The following is a 22,014-nucleotide window of genomic DNA, read 5'->3' as shown; positions in this document are numbered from 1 at the left end:
CATCTGGAGGTCTTCTTTGCAGAGGTATCTGTCCCGTACACTCGCCAGCAATCGCCGCCAGAGGCTGAGAGTTTCCTGGGTTTTCCCAATCCCCTGGTCAATGACCACATCCTGGGACAGGGATCCCAGTTGCCTGGCCTCACTTCCGTCCAGAATGGTGTCGTTAGCTGCGGCGTCCCAGATACGGAGCAGCCAGGTTAAGATGGACTCATTCGCCTGCCGGGTGAATTCCCTCCGTAGGTCACGCAGCTCCCCCAGGGATAGAGAGCGAGTGATAATCTCCGGCTCTGTCTCTTCTGCTTGGTGAGATGGTCCTGCCGCATCCTCATCAGTCGCTATGCGGACTGATTTGCTCTTTGATTTCTTTTTCTGGACGGGGGCAACTGCTACAGGCTTCGGCTGTTCTGATTTGCTTTGTTTCTCCTCAAGAAGACAAAATAATGTTCTGATCTTCAGCATGAGGTACACGGTGCTGGTCAAAGAGAACAGAACTGACAAAAACATTATGCCATCCCTAGCATCCAGAGAGAACTCAATATTGTCAAGGACGGCTGTGCCTGACCTGAAATGTTGGAAGAAACCACTCTCTCCTCCTAGCCCCAGAGGCTGGGTGCGATTGCTGAGGAGGTCCCAGACGTAGCGGCTCAGATTAGGCCAGGCAGATAAAATTGAGCATACGTTCCGAATGGTATTCATCGCCTCACAGGTTACCACGCAATAGGCATAATAAACCAATAGAGCAATTTTCATGCCATTCCCTGGTCGCAACAGGACCAATACGACAGGCAGATAGTTTCCCATTTGAGGAAAAATATAGAGAGCGAGATACAGCACCCATATAGATAAGCTGAGCATCATGGTGATAGTATTTCTGAGTTTCCCCAGGTCGTGCCCCACGTTGGGCGCCAAAATATGTCTTGGTTTGAAAACAAACCAGTGGGAGATCACAAGTCAAGATTGAAATTAAAAATAAGTGAAATAATACAAGGAAAAGCACTGACAAAGTCAGATACAACCTAACACCCTGTTAGGGTGGTAGTAGCAGTCCAACGGAAGTAGTCCAGTTGAAGCGGTGATCCTGTGAAGGTCTAGTCTCCAGCTGAAGATCCAGTAGTAGCTCTGGTCCTCTGGGAACCCAGTAGACAGGGCTAGCTCAGGCAGTTCCAAGGCCAGGTTATATCCAGGTGGGAACACCTGGCTCCTCCTTCCTCGGCAGAGCATCTCACAATGGGATGAGATAAGTCCATGAGTCACACGGTGGGTCCCTGATGGCCCATTGCCTGTCATGCGGGGTGGGTCATTAGCAAGTGATGATAGCTAATGGATGGCCCATTGTCTGTCATCCGGAGTGGGTGATAGCAGCTAATGGCCCACAGCTGGTGGTAATAGAATACTTAACTACATCAATATTGCAACCTAGGACAGAAATAGATCCACATGATAAAAGTGAGGCATTTTAGGACAACCTATAGGTGGGCCAACCAGTCAGGGTCTAGTTACTTCAACTTGGGATTGTACCTATGACCTTGACAGACAGTCAAAGACCCATGGCCTGGATGGCTATTGATTCTAACGGCCACCAACATAGAATCAGTTCCTGATGGATATTCACCACATTCTAAAGTACTGGACAGCACAGTAACTAATGAATCTGCTGTAGCTAAAGCTGCAACAGAATCAGAAACTCTAAAAGTGCAATCATTGTATAGTTCACCATTTTATGTTTACAGGCCAATATTTTCAATATTGTAGCATGTCTGTTCACACCTGGATTAGTCAGCCATCCCAACAAAACCTTGCAACTAACAATTGTAAAAGAAAGAAAAGGGAGCAATGCCGTTTTTCCTAAAGGCCACTCTAATATTAAACACACATGGAACAAATACTACCTGACCCTTGGAAGAGAAATTCACACCTAAAGTTAATGCAAGCTGTGACATTGATAACAAACTGCAGCAAGTGCTGGATTTTTTACAGTTTCCCACTCATTCAGACAAAAGTATCTGGATGATGGGACTTCAAACACCAAACATGTTTTCCAATGGTCTTCCTCCACCTTGGAGTGATGCTCCTTCTGGAAGGAAAAGCAGCCCAAATCTCCATAGATCAACAAATCCTGACAGTAGAAATAGCAGCCATTGAGACCTCTTGTGTTCACAGATGCCTAAAGGGACCAGGAGTTGTTTCACACCAAAAAATGGAGTTACCAGAGTGTAACCAAGGAATAATGGTAGCAGATTATCCCAAGTATCACTCATATTTGGATGCAACAAGAATAGGCATTTTAGACACACGTTGGCCTCGTACAGACAATATGGGATATTACTAGATTTGTGAAAATCAAGCTAGAAAAGCATTACCCTCTAAATGGCAAGGAATATGCATCATTGGAACTGTAGTGCCAGAAATAGACATAATTGATAAATTGGAATTTCGCAGAGGACACCTACGATCGTTTATAACAAGATACAAACAAAATTTAAATCCCATAGTTGAAAGATCCCCTAGATTCCACAAGTTTGTGAGAGGATTTTTACCATGGTTAGGAGTGCCTGAATTGGAAAAGGCTGTAATGAACATATCTGGAGTTATTGAACAAATAGAAAATCGGACAAACAATGTAATCAGTGCCTTGCAACAAGAAGTTTCCAGCTGTTACAAATGGAGATGAGAGCTTAGACAAGTCCTGCCTTTGACTCAGATTTCTGGCAGTAGCTCTGTTTGAGGCAGCCTGCATCCCAAATGGTTCTCGCTCCCAAGTTCTTAAGAATGGCCAATTAAGTCTATTACAAAATAAGCTATTTATTGAATAGACACAAGATTAACAGACATAAGACTTTCAACAGACTACCTACTACACAGGATAAACCAAAAAGAACTACTAGTAGATAAAAAAATACAGTGCATGATAATTGGTACCTATATTACAGCTACCAAAGAAATAGTATAGGTTAGGAGTCAATGTGACTTACCACCTAATTAATGATGGAGTACACATAAAGTCCTTTCCCTGAATTCCTGGGAAAATAACCGTGAAATTTGCATCCAAACATCGGGGGAAAGCCCTACACGTTTACAGGGTGTGTGTAGGGGACTTCTAACTTGGTGAAAGTTTGTGTAGCTTTTATAGTTTGTAAAGTGAAGTGTCTGGCAGTCATAAATTCCAGCAGCTTATCTCCCAACATCTTGTTCTCAAGGCAAAATGTTTATTGTCAACTGGGAGTTCCACCTCACTCGCCAGAGATAAGTCACTACTGGACACCTCCGGCCTGGGTTATCTGATCAATTCATGTGAGGGGGAGAATGCCCGCAACTATAGCACCAGCTGACAGAACAGATAAGCTCTTCTGTGTTAAGGGGAAACGTCCTGCCACACCAGCCTTTCAAAGGTAGTTAAACAAAGTCAAAAGGCTTTGGATTTGATTTTAGCTTCTGAAGGTGGTGTGTGCACAGTCATCAACATCAGTTGCTGTGTATATATAGATCAGACTCTGAGAATACAGACTGATTTGGAAGAAATTAGAAAGAACATTGGAATCTTTCATGAAATACAAAAAAAAAACCAACAAGGGGAAGATATATTTGTTTGGATAACATCATAGATTCCAAATTTAAATGTGATGGCAAGAAAACTGACTGGCATAATGATCATAGTTCTGACATCTATGCTTGGTATATGGATTCTATTCCAAATCTGCAAAATTTGATATAACAAGATGTGCAAATCTGACAAAAAACATTTTTTCTAAAGGTCTCAGAAGGATGGGCGACTATTCTTCTCAAGTTTTTTTACATAGTGTTAAAAATCTTGATCAGTATTGTTAAAGTACTAGATAATTTGAGGGTTTTCAGTTGTTTTGATCAATATTTGCGTATATTTTTTCTCAATAGTTTTGTGGTGTATATGAGTTTTCCATGAGTGTTGCTTTAGAATGCTTGTGTCCTCACTCTGGTTGTCACAGTGGATGGAAAAGATTTCTCCCTGAACGTAACTTGAATTTTCAAAGCATTATGGAATCAGTTCTGTATACCTCTTCCTACCTCCTCAGGGTAAGGTATAAAATTCCTGACTGGAGTAATATGCTGAGTAGGTAGGAACAATTTGAGTTTCCTTACATCTTTGATTCCCCTGAGACAACCAGACTATTATATAGTACATGTATATTTGTTTGGGTTATTGTGATGCCAAAAAAATATTTGCTTTTTATATGTTTTTCATGTATTCATAGCTCTGTAGACTTTTATTATATGGTTATATAGCTCCTTAACTAGTACTTTTCCTATCCCTTTCTCTTTGATTTTAGAACAGCAAGATAACCTTCCTGGAATCTTCCTTAGTCTTGCCTCTATAGTGAACCAAGGACGTTTTATTTTTTCCATATATTGTGGAATACAATAAATGTGGGGCTAGAAGCTAAGCGGGGCTTCAGTGGGGGGCAGAACCAAAAGGGGGGGATTATTTAGTTAGCTGTTCCTCTAATTGGATGATTCCTGTTAAGTATGCTAATTTGTTAAATCTATAGAATTGTCTGAGTCCTGTATCACATGTCCATTTTTGCCATATTTGCACCATGAAGGACCTTCATTAAAGGTGGCCACATTTTATCATCTTAATATTGTTTGGCTTGTGATTTTAGGCATCAGATTTCTGGCACCCTAGATGGGACAAGGGACCTCATGAGACTTCTCTGGATCTAGTGACATCCTATTGGAAGCTCCTCTCTTGCCAGCATCTCTTAGGAGGCTTTCCACAGCGATCTGGGGACTCCGGGGGTCCCAGAATTCCGCACAGAAGCAGAAGGTAATCACAAGCACTAAAAGCGGTATTTTGTTGCTAACATTTTGTGGTTTGTCATTCTAGAATACTGGGAGATCTCCTGTGGTTGTTTGATGGGGGGATGGGGGGCCACCGTGGACTTTGTCCTGGGGTAGTGTGAGTTTCTCCGCAGTGGTTTTGTCTGCCTGTGACAAAGCACGCAGTAGTAGCCGTTTTGGTTCTGGGAGGAGGGAGGGGACACCTTCCCCTAATGCTTTAGTAGCATCCCTTCACCTGTGGTCATTGGTGGCGCCAAGCACTAGGTGCCAACTGCTAAGCGGTATCCTCCGAGCCTCAGGCACACAGGTTCAAGTCTTGAGCAAGGCAACCTTTTTCTCTCTCTCTCTCTCTCTAGTCCCTAGGGTTTCCTAAGCTGTGGTAATCCTTGTTTGAGCCCTGGTCTGGGAGATTGTTTTCTCTTTTGTCTGTGGCTTTTCTCTGTTTGAAAATAGAAAACATGGGATGTGAATTCTTGAAAGAGAAAGAAATTCCCCAAAATGCCCCTTTAAAATTAGTATTACAACAGTGGTGTGCTTTAATGGGAGCAAAGACACCTCTTAAAAGCCAAAAATTAGTACAGCTGTCCACGCAATTGTGGCCACTGCACTGTTTAGGGGAAGGAAGAACCTGGCCTCAGTTTGGAGGCCTAGAAAGTGAATTAATATTGGAATTATTATCTCAACTCCGCAGAGAACAGAGATGGGAAGAGGTTTTAAATGGGGAACTGTTTCTGCTCCTTGTAAACCCCCCAGATTTGTGAAAAGATTGTAAGCCTGATAGACCTCCTAAAGAGCAGCCTGTTATGGTCTTAAAGGGGAAGAAAAAGAAAAAGGGAAAGGAGCTGAAAGGAATGAGAGGGAGATGTCTTTACAAACAAACTGTGGAGCCTGCTGATAATATGGCCAGATACTTATAGGTGAAAGAAACAATGGGAGGAACCATAAATTTCATAGGAATTTCATTATTTCATTAATTGACACAGACTGTTACTCACCCAAGGCTGTGCTAAATTCCTAGACTTAGAGAAAAAGAACAAAGACACAAAGAAAAAGGGGGGCAGGGGGAAAGTACATTAGAAGGGGGTCTGTTTTGGCAATTTGGGAAGTCTGTACCTGTCAAGAACCTCAGCCAATGGGGAAAGAGAAAGGGAAATGCGGCCGGGAAATTAGGATAAAAAGGAGGCTGCATCCTCTACAATTTGAGAGAGACCTCAAAGGAAACTGTCCCATGACCTCTCACTTTATTCAAATAAAGTTACAGGATTCCTCTGTCTCCTGTTTGGACATAAACCTCTGGTTGTGGGAGATACTGTTGGGTCTGTTTGCTTCTGTCCAGATGCCTCCTATGTGAGGCAGTAATTGGTCAGAGAAACGCGTGGACACTGCACGGTGATTGGATGGGAAGGCGCGTGATTGGCAACGCACACAGCCAATCCGTGCCTAGCCTGCCTAAATGGAGAGTATAAGAAGGCTTGCTTTCTTGCAAATAAACATTTCTGCAAACCAGCTAAGGAGATCGTGTGCCTTGTTCCCCAATGCTACATCTGGTGCTTGTGGATTAATTTTCCTGAAAAATGGGGGCTCTTGTCCGGGATCCTTCCACCATCCAGGGGTGACGGGCAGCGAGCAGAGCTGATGGTGCACCTCACCCAGTTTCGGTGATCAGCTCCCCTTGGTGGTGGCAGGCACCGGGTGGTTGATTGTGTTCCCAAGACTGTCCAGGAGACAGATGAGTGGCAGACCAGGGAGGTCCGTGAAGAGTCCGCAGGGAAGGACCACTGAAAATCTCACCGTTGAGTAAAATGGGTTCTTCAGGGAGTAAACCTGAGAGGGCATCCATGGATGGTAGCAAATGTAAAGCTGGAAAGAGGTCCCAGCAAAAGGGATGATGATCACATAATACCCACGGGGAGTCCTTTGAGGACAATGCTGAGCCTGTGGAATAGATTACGCATTCCACCAGAGGTAACTAAGGAAAACCTGAGAGGGCACCCATGGAGGGTTGTTGTGATAATAGCTGCAGGTCCGCCACCTATTTCTTAATGTGTTTACCCATGGCCTATTGTTCTGCCTTTCCCCACCCCACGTGGTCTTGGCCACTCCCTCGGGTTTTCCCTATTGGTTCCTGTACCCTAACTCTGCCCATGTACTGCCCCTGTGCCCAGAGGTCACTGGGCCAGTGTGCTGTCCCCGCCCCCCTGTCTCCCTAGAAAACCCCTCACCCTCTGCCATCTTGTTGTCTATGCACATGTCTGCGCACATGCATCTATGCACGTGGTCTGTGCACCAGAGGAGGTCTTTGGCCTCTGGTGTAGCCATGTGAATAAAACCTTCCATGGACACGATGTGTAGACCCTCCCTGCCTCCTTTATCACCGCTGGTTGTGGAAGCAGATGAAACCAGAGCAAGCCTTATGGCTCCCTGGCCAGTGAGAGCGCAGTGTCCAACCCTGGGACAGAGGGTTTGGTGCGCTGAGGCACTGAACTGGGCTGGGCAGAGACACTCTCGAGTAAGGTCTGCTATAAAATCTTTTAAACCACAACAGAGGGCAGCACAGGTAAAGCCAGAAGGGGTCCTGGCAAAAGAGATGATGATTCCAAAATATAAGGGCATGGATGCCCAAGGGGGGCAGTAAGGGAAAGTTGAGAAAGGGTCTCAACAATCCATGCCCGGGGGGACAATAAGGGGAGTCGAGAAGCAGTCTTGGCAACAGGGGACGGATAGATGGTGTTGGTATGTTGGGAAAGGATTGGTTGAAGGGGAATGCAGAGAAATATGGTTAAGGCAAGAAGTGGCAGGACTGGGAGCACGGCCTGGGGGCCTGTGGGGGGGTGCGGGGCCAGGCCAGGGCTGTGGGACAGCTGCAGGCTGAGCTCCGGGTAGTCCCTGACCCCACCACCCCCCAGGGCAGGGGCGGCAGTAGCCCCCCCCCGGCCTCCATGAGGCTGCGGGATGCCTCGGCCGCCTGTGGTGCGGCTGGCCATGCCCACTGGGAGCACCAGAGGAGGGGCTGCGTTTGGACACTGCAGAAGGAATATCTGGGAAATGCAGATTGTTCGTGGAAGGATTAGGATTTTCTTTTAAGGATTTTGTTTAGATCACTGGAGAAACAAATGATTTTGAAATGTGAGAGAATGAGCACCCACAGGCAGTAGCAGGGGTGGGGCTAGAGGAAGGGCAGAAGCAGCCCTGAATGAACTGGTTAAAAACATACAGCAAGTGGATGTGAGAAGGGATGAAAAAAAGGTGATGGCAGAGTTATTACAGCCCCAGAAGAATAAACTGCAGGACCCAAGGGGGCCCCCAGGACAGAGGGGATGGGGTCGGCCACCAGGATGTGGCAAAGGCATTCCCTCCTCTGCAGGGGAGAGTCAACTGAAACAGCGGTTGGGAAGGGATCAGTGTGCTATCTGCAGGGCAGAGGGACACTGGAAGCAAGAATGTCTGCAGAAACAGCTGAATCCGCAGGAGGAGGAAGTCCAGCAATTAATGGAGATGGATTGTTAGGGATGTCAGGGACTCCCATTATACCAAGGACCCACCACACAGGAGCCCTTGATAACTTTTAAAGTGGGTCCGGATCAAGAGGAAGTGGGTTTCCTGGTAGATAAAGGGGCCTCTTGGTCCATTTTGAATTTTATCCCCAAGCGGGGGAAATTGTCAAAAAGGTCTTTGATTATTCAGGGAGTGAGTGGAAAGGATGAGCAGGCGCGTTTTATTCAAACGTTATTGGTAGATTTGTGGGATAGGTTTGAAATGCATCAATTTCTGTTTGTTCCTAATTGTGATTGTAATTTACTGGGAAGAGATTTGATGGCCAAAGTGGGAATGCAAATTAGTATTGTGAAGAATGATACAGAGACTAACACTGTGGTATCTTTGTGTAAAATGTCTGAGAAGGCTTATGCTGAAATTAACCCAGAAGTGTGGGCAGCCCCAGGGAAATATGGAAAATTAGATATGGCGCTTCTCAAAATTACTTTGAAGCAATCAGGACAAGTGGTGTCTAAAAAGCAATACCCTATTTCAAGGGAGGGAAGGAAAGGGTTGCAGTCTGTCATTGAGTCCCTGCCAAAGGCAGGTCTTTTGGAGCCATGGATGTCTCCCTATAACACTCCTGTCCTGCTGATGCCTTAAAGCTGGTAAAAATATGAGGCAGACACAGCAGTATAGGGAAAAAGGGTATTACCTTGGTTTTAATAGGATTCCAGGTGCACCCTCATCAAAGGAGGAAACATGTCGAGGAGCACCCACCATGTACAACACATATACAATTTTATGGACCACACAAATTGGCATATCTATTTTAAATCCCCCAATAAGAAACTTAACAAATGAAGTAATTGTCCCCCTATTGTAATTACCCCCCCCAAGTGAGACTACAGCCTAGTTTACAAAAACATGTTCCAGAGAGGAGGCTCCGTCCAAGGTTGGAGCCTCTAGTTTTGAGATAGTAGGGATGTTTCATCTTCCCCCCCAGAGAACCCCCAAACTAAGCTAAATATCAGACTACGAGGGTTATAAACATGTAGGGCTAAGGTACAAGGAGTGTTTGTGAAGGGTACAAAGAAAGGGAAAGGGCATAAAATGTATAAAAAGAGTATAAAAAAAAGAATAAAAAACAATCAGGCATCACTGCTGGTTAAGAAACCAGATAGAACCTACAGAATGGTGCAGGATTTAAGAATAATAAATGAAATTTTCAAAGCAAGGCATCCCACACTTCTGGATCCCTATACCATCCTGAATCTGATCCCATCTTCACATCATTATTATTCAGTCCTGTATTTGAAGGATGCTTTCTGGGGGTGTCCAATTACAGAAGACAGAAAACAGTATTTTGCCTCTGAGTGGGAACAAGAGGAAGGCAGGAAAATGGTAAAACAACAATTGAAATGGACAGTCCTCCCACAGGGATATGCGGAGTCACTGCTTTTGTTTGGGCAAGTGTCACGGTCCACTCATGAGCAGATGCGTGATGGTTCATACCAGCTACGATCTCAGAGTGCAAAAAGGAAAAGAAAACACAAAATGCAACAAGTCAAGGGAGTTAAATTTCAATCCAAGGGGGAACTTTATTAATTTGGCCTGTAAAGTAGACTGCGACAGAGAGAGAAAGAGAGAAAATTGGGAAAAGATGGGGAGGAAAGGGAAGGAAAGGGGCTATAGCTACCACCACGGGTCCACAGACGTCCGGCGTCCCTGGAGTCCCGTTCAGTCGGCGTTCCTTGGCCTCTGCAAAGATCGATGTGATCTTTCGGTGGGGAAGATCTTCGGAGTTCAGCCACTCCAAAACTGTCTTTTATGCTAGTCCATACACCTGGTCCCTCCTTGCCAGCCGCCTTTGCTCTCCCTTAATTCTTGTGGAGATATGCCAATCTCCACTTGGCAGGGTCAAGGGAGGAGAGTCTGAGGCATGGTTGGCGGGTTTTTCACAATGGGTGTCAGGGCAACGGGTGCAAAGCCTTCGTCACATACCCGCATTGGCAGGCACAAGGCCTTTGTTCTGTATCAACTCAGGCAGGTGCAAAGTCTTCGTTCTGTACCACCTTAGGCAGGTACAAAGCATTCGCTCCGTATCAGCTTTGGGTAGGCACAAAGCATTCGTTCCATACTACCTTAGGCAGGCACAAAGCATTCGCTCCGCACCAGCTTTAGGTAAGTACAAAGCATTCTCTGCGTGAGTCCTGCACCTGTAATTTCTGACGAGAAATGTTGAGACAGAACTCGATTCTTGGATCGACCCTTACACCACCCGGTGGCTCAACATTTATCTTCAGGACCAGTTGTCTTCTTCATGATGAGTCGTCTTCTGGGTGAGTTGTCTTTCTTTGTGATGAGGTGTCTTCTGGATGAGTTATCTTCGGGACCACATGGTGGTAACACTAAGGAAGGGGGAAGGGGAGAGAAGGGAAGGAAGGGAAACAAGATAGGAAAGATTTTTACATTACTTTTTGCCATGCAGCTTGCTCAATATGAATCAATGTGAAATCAGATTTCAGAATTTGGTGGGAAGCGACTGGAGCTGAGTAAGAGAAGTCACATCCCGTGATTTCAGTAAAATTACAAATATTTGTATGATTACTAGTATAAGCTATTACATTTCTTACTGTGGTATTACTACAAACAGTTCTTAAGCATACACAACCTTTGCCAATATAGATTATTACAGTTTTAGGGTTAATTTCAGGACAAACTTCAAAATGGCAAACTTTTTGGTCAGTGTCCAAACAAAAATCTCGTGTTCTGATGGTGTTACTTTCACAGATAATTCCTGGTTGTTCCCACACAATGAAGGATTCCAGGTCTATTTTTTGCCATTTATCAATCACCTTTTGGTCCCATGCTCTGTGCTCGAAAGGATAGAGTATAGTTCCATTGTGGCTCAAGTCTAATGTGAAAACAGGATAAATCATAGATACTGAAGCATTGTGAATAGTCAACACATAAGCTGTAGCAGTGTTACTAACAGGATCATAGGTAAAATTTACCAACTTCCACCAAGATAGGAGGTTCTTTTCAAAATTGTTAGCACTATCCAAAATTATTTTTCTGATTTCTGTAGGAAAAATGCCTTCTTAAAGGCTGTTGCATTTTTGTCAGATCAAAAGTTGCAGTAGCCAATTTGTTCAATAACACCTCCGAATCAATGCTATTTAGAACCCCCAATCTAGTTCCTAAAAACACCAGTCAGGTCTTTTCGACATACATCTCCAGGAGAAAAGGGAGCAACCTTTTTGAGAGACCATTCTGGTTTAAATAATATTTGTTGTTGGCTGGTGTTTCCAACTACAAATGGTATTGAAAACCAGGTTCCACTTTTCTGCATCTCACTTGAATTTTTTCATCAATGATACGGGGTAGGGTTTTAACCCACTCATTTTTATCCCAGACCCAATCAGACGAATGGTAAATTTTGTCATCATGCATTACGACTGCAGCCAAATTTGGATGGTTATTTTTTGGAATAATTTCTGGAAGAGCTAGAATATCCTATGAAGGCTTGAGACCAAGGCCATTCATTATTATTTTGGTTACAGGTAAAAGGTGTAATGCAGAAAAGAAGAAGCACCCTAATCAAAATTTTGTAGGTCATTTTCAGATTTGAGTCTTCAATTTTTTATTCATATTTCTTCTGTAGGAGTTCTCGAAGTCCCACGGGGTTCTCCTGCAAAAACAGAGAATAGAAAACTTGCCTTTTTTAGGTAAAAAGGAATTAAAATGATGGAATAATCCAGCGGGTATTAATTTTAAGTTCCTTTCCCAGGGCATTGGTGGCTATCCATACATGTTTATTTAAAGGGGTCTTTAATACCAATGGTACACTTCCCACTGTAGGGAGTTCCACCAGAACTGGCTGACCTGAGAAATAGGATGATTCTTTAGAATCATCAGGTTCTTTCACAGATGGAGTTAGAGTAGGAGCTTTTGGGCAAAAAGCAGTGATCTTTGGACATCCATTTACCCCCCAACGATCATTTACACCTTTGACAGCTTCCCACAATCGGACATCCCAATTCCCCTCATGGGGTTTCAGGAGTCGTTTTAGAAGACCATTGGTCCTTTCTACTATTCCATTAGCTTGGGGGTAGTAGGGGGTATGGAAAACCCACTTAATTCCTTCAGTTTTTGCCCATTCTTGCACCACCTTGGCAGAGAAGTGAGAGCCATTATCAGACTGTATTTCCTGGGGTTTTGGAAAAGTTCCAAACCATTCTTTCAGTGCTTTCACGGTGTTGTCTCCTGTGGCCCTTTTAAAAGCTTCAGCTTGGACTAAACCTGATGTAATTTCAACACCGACTAGCACAAAGTGTTTTCCTCCTGATCTTTTCAAGGGACCTATATAATCCACCTGCCAAGCATCCCATAAGCCTTTACCTTTTCTCAAATGCAAAGGATCATCCTCTAGGGGATGTCTTTCGAGTCGTGATCGACATTGCTCGCAGGCTGATATACAGGTTTTGCACATCTCTCTGGTAACTGGCCAGCCACGAGTGAGGGCTTCTCGATACAAGTCTTTGGCACCGGTGTGCTTACGCTTAACATGCAGCCACTCAAGCAAGCGCTCCCAATCCTCAGAGATTTGTTCTTCTTTTATAGGAGCAAGTCTAGCCAGTTCATCAGCTTTGTTATTCCACTCTCCTGCAGTACTCCCATCTATCTGATGTGAAGCAACCCAGCCTACAGCAAAGTTGCCTTGGCTAGCAATTCTCAGAATCTCTTGCCACTTTTCCTTTTGCCACACTGGTACTCTGTTTACCTCCCATTCATTTTGTTCCCAGAAGGGAAGCCATTCAGTACATCCTTTAAACACAGCATATGAGTCTGTATAGATATAAACAGGAGAAGGGTTTTGGGCTTCTCGTTGGAAAACACTCCACACTGCAATTAGTTCACCTACTTGAGCACTACCCATTCCTTCGGTGATAATCTGTTCATCAGAGGAAGTGTGAAGGGCAACTGCTCTATATTTCCACACTTTCCCTTCTCTTTTAGCAGAAGCATCGGTAAACCAAGCATTTACTGTTTGGTCTTGGGAAAAAGGAGGGGCCACCCGGATGACTGAGGCAGGTTTGTCTTGGCTGATGTCCAGATTCTCTGTTTCTTGGATAGAAAGGTTCTTGGGGGCTCCTTCTGTCACAGAAAACACATTGCAATAATGCTCAATCTGTGCATACCATTTTCGTATGGAGGCTTTCTGTGCAACTCCTTCAGGGGGAGGGGTTCCAGCAGTGATTGCTCTTATTACTTTGAAGGGGCCTCTTAGCACAATTGGTTGATTACGTGCTATTTTCTCTACTTCAATGAAAGCCAGGCTTACCACAAACAAACCTTTCTCCCAAACAGTATACCTTTTCTCAGCATCCTTAAAACTGCGAGAATAAAATCCTACAGGTCGAGTTGGACCTTCAGGACCCCGTTGCCATAAATGTACTGACAACCCTGATAAGGAAAAACCCCACTCTACCTGAAAAGGGTCTGTAGGATGGATAGGTCCCAAGGCTTGGTGTGCAGTAGCTTCAAAAATCAGGAGTTGTAGTGCTTCATCTTGGACAGAAGTCCATTCCCACTTGGCACCTTTCCTGAGCAAATCATAAAGGGGTCTAGCCACAATGGAAAAGTCTGGGATGTGTTTTCTCCAAAATACTAAAAGACCTAAAGCATGTTGAAGCTCCTTTTTAGACCAAGGCATTTTAATTTGATCTAAGGAGGTGAGAGTGTCAGGTGGGATACAGGTCATTCCTCCTTTCCACCATATGCCCAGAAATTTTACTTCTTGGGAGGGTTTTTGGACTTTCTCTGGGGGAATTTGCAATCCCAGATTTTCTAGATGGGAAATTATATTCTGTTGAGTTTCCTCCACCCTCTCTATTTTATCCCCCCCTACTAATACATCATCGATGTATTGATAGACAGCAATGTCTTCGGGTTTTGGGATTTGCTCCAGCTCCGAGGCTAAAGCATGATGTGCCAATGTAGGGGAATGTTTATACCCCTGGGGGAGTCGGGTGAAAGTATATTGCTGCCCTTCCCAAGTAAAAGCAAAACGATCCCTATCTTCTGGTCGCAATGGTACCATAAAAAACATGTCCTTGACATCTATGGTTGCCATGATTGGATGAGCCTGTTCTTGAATAGATGTTACCAGTTCTGCTAAATTTGGGACTGCAGCAGTCAGAGGATCAGTGTTGGCATTTAGCCTTCGGAAATCAACTGTAAGTCGCCACTTCCCGTTAGGCTTTTTTACTGGCCACACTGGGGAGTTGTAAGGAGAATGTGTATTTATCACAACTCCCTGTTCTTTCATTTCTTGTATTACTGGTTTTATACCTTCCTTGGCTCCCAAAGGAAGGGGATACTGTTTGACATTAGTGATCTTGCTAAACGATAGTGGTGGAGCTTCTTGCAACAATCTGATGTGAAGTTGTGGTGTTCCAAAAGACCAGAGTAATCCTTCTGTATCTTCCCACTGTCTCCCCTTAAGGACATCTATCCCCAACAGGTTGAAAGGAATGTTACCAATCACCATTATAATAGTAATTGGGCTCTCCTCCCCCGGTAGAGTTAACTTTACTGGGGCGACATTCATGATCTCCCTTGATCCCAAAGCATTAAGCACGGATAGATTCCGTTTTAAGGGAGAAACTCCACACCTCTTGGCATCTTCCTCAGTCAGGGCAGAAATTTGTGCACCTGTATCAATTAAAAAGGTCACTGGTGCACATTTGGGACCCACAATAGCTGTGATTAACACATCTCCTTTTTCTGTTTTAGTGAGCTGTCTAATATAAATCCATTCTCCATTTCCCCGCCCACCATTAGGAAATGGAGATTCTAGTTTCCCTGTTCTAGGGAAAAAGTGTGTTTTAATGTCTTGTCTGCAGTCTCAGTGAAAGGGGGGGCAGAAGCTGTGACGGGTGCGCTTTCTTTCACAGAGGAAGGTGGTTTTGTCACACGCCACTGAGTTACCAGTTTGCATAATTTTTCTAAAGGCAAACCATCCATCAAATCTCTAGGAATTCTTTTTTTAAGCCCTAAACGCCACCAATCAAGTCGGGCCGAAACAGGTTTAGGTTGTGGCAGTTCCTTGGCAGCATCCATAGTTTTGCTGGGGCAGGGCAGTGCTTTTTTAACTCCTACTTGCCTGATACCTCTTGATCTCTCTTCTAGAGGCTTTATTAGACAGTATTTTCTACTGTAGTCAATTAATTCTTGTGCTACCTCCCCCCATGTCCATACTTTAAGTCTAGGGTGAGGTCTGTTACCTGGCGGGGCTGGTGTTGAAAAGTCAGAGGAACTAGCGTAAGAGTCTGGATCAGTACTGCTTGTATTTCTGCTATTATCACCTCTGCGCATAAAACTTTCCAATCTTTCCACCAGACCTATTGACGCTATGGTTCTCTGAAGACTTATCCCCGTGGCTTTGAGTGACTCGGGGAGTCCCCTTATTAAAGGAGTCATAATTTCAGGGTTGACAGGTAACATCATTGGTGATTCACATCCAGGAATTAATTTTCTCTCATGTATCATTTGTAGGCAAGCAGCTTTATGTACACTTTCTAGTAATTGGTCAGCTGTGCCTATTATTGCCAAGGGGTCTTGATGGAAAACGCAGTTTTCCAGCAAAACTCATGCTAACTAAACAAGCCTGAGCAAGGCTTTAACATGGTCAGGCCTCAGTAAAATTCCAACAAGCTGCAGTGGTTTGTTTGCCTGAGAATGTTCTGTGGGAAGAATGCCATGAGAAAGATTAGGAGTCAGGAGTGTTATGAGAAAAGAATAAGGGAGTTAGCAGGAGGATCCCTGAATGTGTGAGAACAGCTGCAGGTGTGTGTGTGTATCTATGAATAGAAACTTCTGTAACAGTATATAAGTCTCTCGTTTGGTGAAATAAAATGGAGCTTACTTTATATCTCATATTGAGACTGCCTGTGAGTTCCCTCTCGTCGTATCTCGTTAGGGTCTCCCCTGTCCAGAGGATTTAACCCTCCAGCCCAGTAAGCAGCGCGCTGAGTTAGAGACCATGGGGCACGGCGATCACCTGTTGTTAAGAAAACTCCGTGGCCCCAGTAACCCTCAGCCTCCTTTTCACTCAATTGTATTTGATCACCCCCAGTTAAAGACACACGCCACACATATTCTGTTTCAGATTCTTTGGTAAGACGCCCATATTCTTTTTTTAACTTTGCCAGTTCAGTGGCAGAATAGGGCGTTTCCTTGGTGGTTATGTGGGGGTCTGTATCTTCATCATAAAGATAAGAAAATTCAGTTTTGATTAAGGGTCTTAAATTAGGAGGATTTTCATCAAGTTTTTTCATCTGTTCTAATTCTTTTTGTGGATATATTGGGTTAATTGATCCCGATGATACTGTGTCTTGTGAGCTAGTGTTCTGTGAATTAGTGGTATTCATAATACGATTAACTTCAAGAGCAACCCGTAATGAATGGTTTTCTTCCTTTTGGCGCTCTAATTCCTTTTCTAGATTGGAGATTATTTCTTGGTGACAATGCATCATGTTTTCTAAGGATTCTATGATTTTCTCCTCATTACTACGCTGCCTATGACGGTCTTCAATGGCTGCGATCAAGCTGGCACCCAAAACAGAACAGACTATTGTCCTGCTTTTTCCTGGTAGTAAAAACTTAACTTTAGCCTCATTCTGTAGCAGAGAAATCCGATCTACTATACTCTGCATATTTTTCCAATTCTCTCGAGCCCAATCTTCCCCAATAGGAGAGGGTCGAGCACCATATTTAGCCAAAAATGTAAATAATACATTTTTATCATCCACCAACTGAAAATCTCTCTTCTCCTGTTTGCCAGACATCTTTCTCCTTATCCTGACTCAGAAATAAAACCAACAACAAAAAACAACTCAAATCCACTTGAGAAACATTTCTCTCTATCCTGATTCAGAAACCAGACAACCTCAAAACAATATAACAACAAAAACAGCTCAAAAATCTATCCTGCAACAAAACAACTCCAAAAACAGTGCAACAACAACAGCTCAAAATTCACTTGAGAAACAAATTCTTAATCCTAAAACAAAACAACTTCAAAAACAACAAAAACAGCTCAAATCTACTTGAGAAAGTGTATTGGTTTGAAAACAAACCAGTGGGAGATCACAAGTCAAGATTGAAATTAAAAATAAGTGAAATAATACAAGGAAAAGCACTGACAAAGTCAGATACAACCTAACACCCTGTTAGGGTGGTAGTAGCAGTCCAGTTGAAGCGGTGGCTCTCCAGATCCCGAATCATCTTATGGATGGGGGCCACAGAGTCTCTGTCAGTGCGGTATTGCCGGCGATGCACTGTTGCTGTAGCAATTGGTACCCGCTGTTCTTCAATTCTCAGTAGTCCTACAGCAGATGGGTTGTCTGAGAGACCGGGCAGGGTATTCAGTTGTCTTATGTCTTCTGTCTCTACGGCTGCTATCCCAAAAGCCCAGCGATGTCCCTTCGGGTCCTTGAAATATCCACTCCTGAGATAATCTATGTCGAGGATGCATGGGGCGTCTGGACCAGTCACAATGGGGTGTTTCTGCCACTCATTCCCAGTTAAACTCACTTCAGCTTCCAGTACAGTGAGCTGCTGGGATCCTCCTGTCACCCCAGAAATAGAAATGGATTCGGTCCCCACATACCTGGATGGCATCAGGGTGCACTGAGCGCCGGTGTCAACCAAAGCCGTGTATCTTTGTGGGTCAGACGTGCCAGGCCATCGGATCCACACAGTCCAATAGATCCGGTTATCCCTTTCCTCTACCTGGCTAGAGGCAGGGCTCCTCTAATCCTGTTTTTGGTGCACGATGTTCTTCTCCCGTAAATGTGTTCCTGAAGTTCCTTCAAGAGGATCAGTCATATTATCACTTCCATTCTGTCTGGAGTTCTGGCCACAAGAGACTGGGGCAGTGTTGTACCTAGATGAGCCTCCTAAAGTGGATGTTTCTTTTTTCAATTCACGTACCCGGGCTGCTAAGGTGGAGGTGGGTTTCCTATCCCACTTCCTCATGTCTTCCCCATGCTCTTGAAGGAAAAACCAGAGGTCACGTCGTGGAGTTTGTTTTCTTTCCCTGACTGGAGTACGTCTGCTCCTGATGGCAGAGACTCTGGTTGGTTTCGGTGTGGCATGAAAAAATCCTTCTTTGAGCTCTTTCTTTAGTTTCTGGTGGCTCTCTTCAATTAAGCTCCGGACTTGCGCGGCCAGGTTTGTTTCTACCGATGAGACCTGGGTCCGTAGTGGAGCGGTGACAGTGTCCTCGTAAATTCTCAGTTTGTTTGTTAACACACCCACCTGGTCTTCGCCTTCCCTCCACTGCAGTGTTGCCAGGTAACGAGAGTATATCTCTGGTCCGAGCTGCGCGAATCTTAGCCACATTTGTGAAGTGCACCGGACATTATCTGGGCTCTTGGGGAATCTCTCGTTGTCCGAGAAAATGATCTCTAGCACGGCCAATTCCCTCAGGCATCGGATACCTTGTTCTATTGTGTTCCATTTCCTTTGGTGCATCTGGAGGTCTTCTTTGCACAGGTATCTGTCCCGTACACTCGCCAGCAATCGCCGCCAGAGGCTGAGAGTTTCCTGGGTTTTCCCAATCCCCTGGTCAATGACCACATCCTGAGACAGGGATCCCAGTTGTCTGGCCTCACTTCCCTCCAGAATAGTGTCGTTAGCTGCAGCGTCCCAGATACGGAGCAGCCAGGTCAAGATGGACTCATTCGCCTGCCGGGTGAATTCCCTCCGTAGGTCACGCAGCTCCCCCAGGGATAGAGAGCGAGTGATGATCTCCGGCTCTGTCTCTTCTGCTGGGTGAGATGGTCCTGCCGCATCCTCATCAGTCGCTGTGCGGACTGACTTGCTCTTGGATTTCTTTTTCTGGACAGGGGCAACCGCTACTGGCTTTGGCTGTTCTGATTCGGCAATGGTCTGTGTTGACACATTGACTGCTCGTTTGGTTCCTTTCCTCTTGGTGGCAGTTTGCGTGGACGTGGTGCCTGCTGACTTGTTTCTTTTCTCCTCCTCTTCGAGAAGACGCTGTACAACACCAAGTATTGTTCTGTTTCTCAGCATGAGGTACACTGTGCTGGTCGCAGAGAAGAAAGAAAACAGAACTGACAGGAAGATTATGCCATCCTTAGCATCCAGAGAGAACTCAATATTGTCAAAGATGGCTGTGCCTGGCCTGAAATGCTGGAAGAAACCGCTCTCTCCTCCTAGCCCCAGAGGGTGGGTGCGATTGCTGAGGAGATCCCAGATGGAGCAGCTCAGGTTAGGCCAGGCAGACAAAGTCGAGTAAATATACCGAATGGTGTTCATCGCCTCACAGGTTACTATGCAATAGGCATAATAAACCAATAGAGCAATTTTCATGCCATGCCCTGATCGTAACAAGAGCAATACGACGGGCAGATAGTTTCCCATTTGAGGAAAGATATAGAGTGCGAGATAAAGCACCCATATAGATAAGCTGAGCATCATGGTGATAGGATTTCTGAGTTTCCCCAGGTCGTGCCCCACATTGGGCACCAAAATATGTATTGGTTTGAAAACAAACCAGTGGGAGATCACAAGTCAAGATTGAAATTAAAAATAAGTGAAATAATACAAGGAAAAGCACTGACAAAGTCAGATACAACCTAACACCCTGTTAGGGTGGTAGTAGCAGTCCAACTGAAGTAGTCCAGTTGAAGCGGTGATCCTGTGAAGGTCTAGTCTTCAGCTGAAGATCCAGTAGTAGCTCTGGTCCTCTGGGAACCCAGTAGACAGGGCTAGCTCAGGCAGTTCCAAGGCCAGGTTATATCCACGTGGGAACACCTGGCTCCTCCCTCTTCGGCAGAGCATCTCACAATGGGATGAGATAAGTCCATGAGTCACACGGTGGGTCCCTGATGGCCCATTGCCTGTCATGCGGGGTGGGTCGTTAGCAAGTGATAATAGCTAACGGATGGCCCATTGCCTGTCATCCGGAGTGGGTGATAGCAGCTAATGGCCCACAGCTGGTGGTAATAGAATACTTAACTACATCAATATTGCAACCTAGGACAGAAAGTTAGATACTTGCCAATGGCTACTCTTACCCTTTCTCAGGTGTCACTAAAACAAAAATTTAACTCCCCTTCTTTTTGCACTCTAAGTTCTGATAGCCGGAATCCCAATAGAGTCCTCAAAAATGAGTTTCGAGGGGTTTTGTCCCTCAGCTAAAGAGAAACGACGAGAGGGAAACTCACGGCAGTCTCAATATGAGATATAAAGTAAGCTCCATTTTATTTCACCAAACGAGAAACATATACTGTTACAGACATTTCTAATTATAGATACACACACCTGCAGTCTGCTTCTCACACATTCAGGGATCCTCCTGTTAACTCCCTTATTCTTTTCTCATAACACTCCTGACTCCCTAATCTTTCTCATGACATTCTTCCCACAGAACATTCTCAGGCAAACAAACCACTGCAGCTTGTTGGAATTTTACTGAGGCCTGACCATGCTGAAGCCTTGCTCAGGCTTGCTCAGTTAGCATGAATTTTACTGGAAAACTGCGTTTTCCAACACACAGCCTCTATCAGGATCCTGTCCGTGACGCCAATTTATGTCACGGTCCACTCATGAGCAGACGCGTGATGGTTCATACCAGCTACGATCTCAGAGTGCAAAAAGGAAAAGAAAACACAAAATGCAACAAGTCAAGGGAGTTAAATTTGAATCCAAGGGGGAACTTTATTAATTTGGCCCATAAAGCAGACTGCGACAGAGAGAGAAAGAGAGAAAATTGGGAAAAGATGGGGAGGAAAGGGAAGGAAAGGGGGCTATAGCTACCACCACGGGTCCACAGACGTCTGGCGTCCCTGGAGTCCCGTTCAGTCGGCGTTCCTTGGCCTCTGCAAAGATCGATGTGATCTTTCGGTGGGGAAGATCTTCGGAGTTCAGCCACTCCAGAACTGTCTTTTATGCTAGTCCATACACCTGGTCCCTCCTTGCCAGCCGCCTTTGCTCTCCCTTAATTCTTGTGGAGATATGCCAATCTCCACTTGGCAGGGTCAAGGGAGGAGAGTCTGAGGCATGGTTGGCGGGTTTTTCACAATGGGTGTCAGGGCAACGGGTGCAAAGCCTTCGTCACATACCCGCATTGGCAGGCACAAGGCCTTTGTTCTGTATCAACTCAGGCAGGTGCAAAGTCTTCGTTCTGTACCACCTTAGGCAGGTACAAAGCATTCGCTCCGTATCAGCTTTGGGTAGGCACAAAGCATTCGTTCCATACTACCTTAGGCAGGCACAAAGCATTCGCTCCGCACCAGCTTTAGGTAAGTACAAAGCATTCTCTGCGTGAGTCCTGCACCTGTAATTTCTGACGAGAAATGTTGAGACAGAACTCGATTCTTGGATCGACCCTTACAGCAAGGCTTGCAGAAAATATTAAGAGAGTTTACTCTGCCCTCAGGAGTCAAGTTGTTGCAGTATGTGGATGATTTGCTTTTATCAGGGGAGCAGGAAAAGGTGGTTGAAGAAGCTACTGTGAAGTTCCTTAATTTTCTTCCTAAAAACAGGCTTAAAGTGTCTGAAAAGAAAGCACAGTTTATAAAGAAAAAAGTTAAATATTGATTCGCCCCAATCGAGCCCAGAGACACTTCAGAGACCAAGTCAGAGAAGTGGGTATTTGCTTTATTCGGTGCACCGGATGTGTGGGGA

General features: G+C 44.8%; 1 protein-coding gene and 1 long non-coding RNA gene across 2 annotated transcripts in view; one reads left to right on the top strand and one right to left on the bottom strand.

Annotated features, from left to right (window-relative positions):
- LOC146425649 (uncharacterized) overlaps positions 1–22,014 on the top strand; it is a 563,016-nt gene that overhangs the window by 227,387 nt on the left and 313,615 nt on the right. The gene's annotated exons all lie outside the window — the stretch shown is intronic.
- CCDC74B (coiled-coil domain containing 74B) lies at positions 11,914–17,144 on the bottom strand. The gene is made up of 2 exons (XM_085041497.1): positions 16,303–17,144; positions 11,914–11,983 (listed from the first exon to the last, which is right to left on the bottom strand). Exons 1-2 carry the CDS (start codon positions 17,142–17,144, stop codon positions 11,914–11,916), a joined length of 912 nt encoding a protein of 303 aa, XP_084897623.1.

This window comes from Lichenostomus cassidix, chromosome W (genome assembly GCF_008360975.1).
Source record: "Lichenostomus cassidix isolate B80296 chromosome W, HeHo_3.0, whole genome shotgun sequence".
In the NCBI taxonomy this organism is placed as follows: Eukaryota; Metazoa; Chordata; class Aves; order Passeriformes; family Meliphagidae; genus Lichenostomus; species Lichenostomus cassidix.
This window is presented reverse-complemented; position numbering and strand designations above follow the sequence as displayed.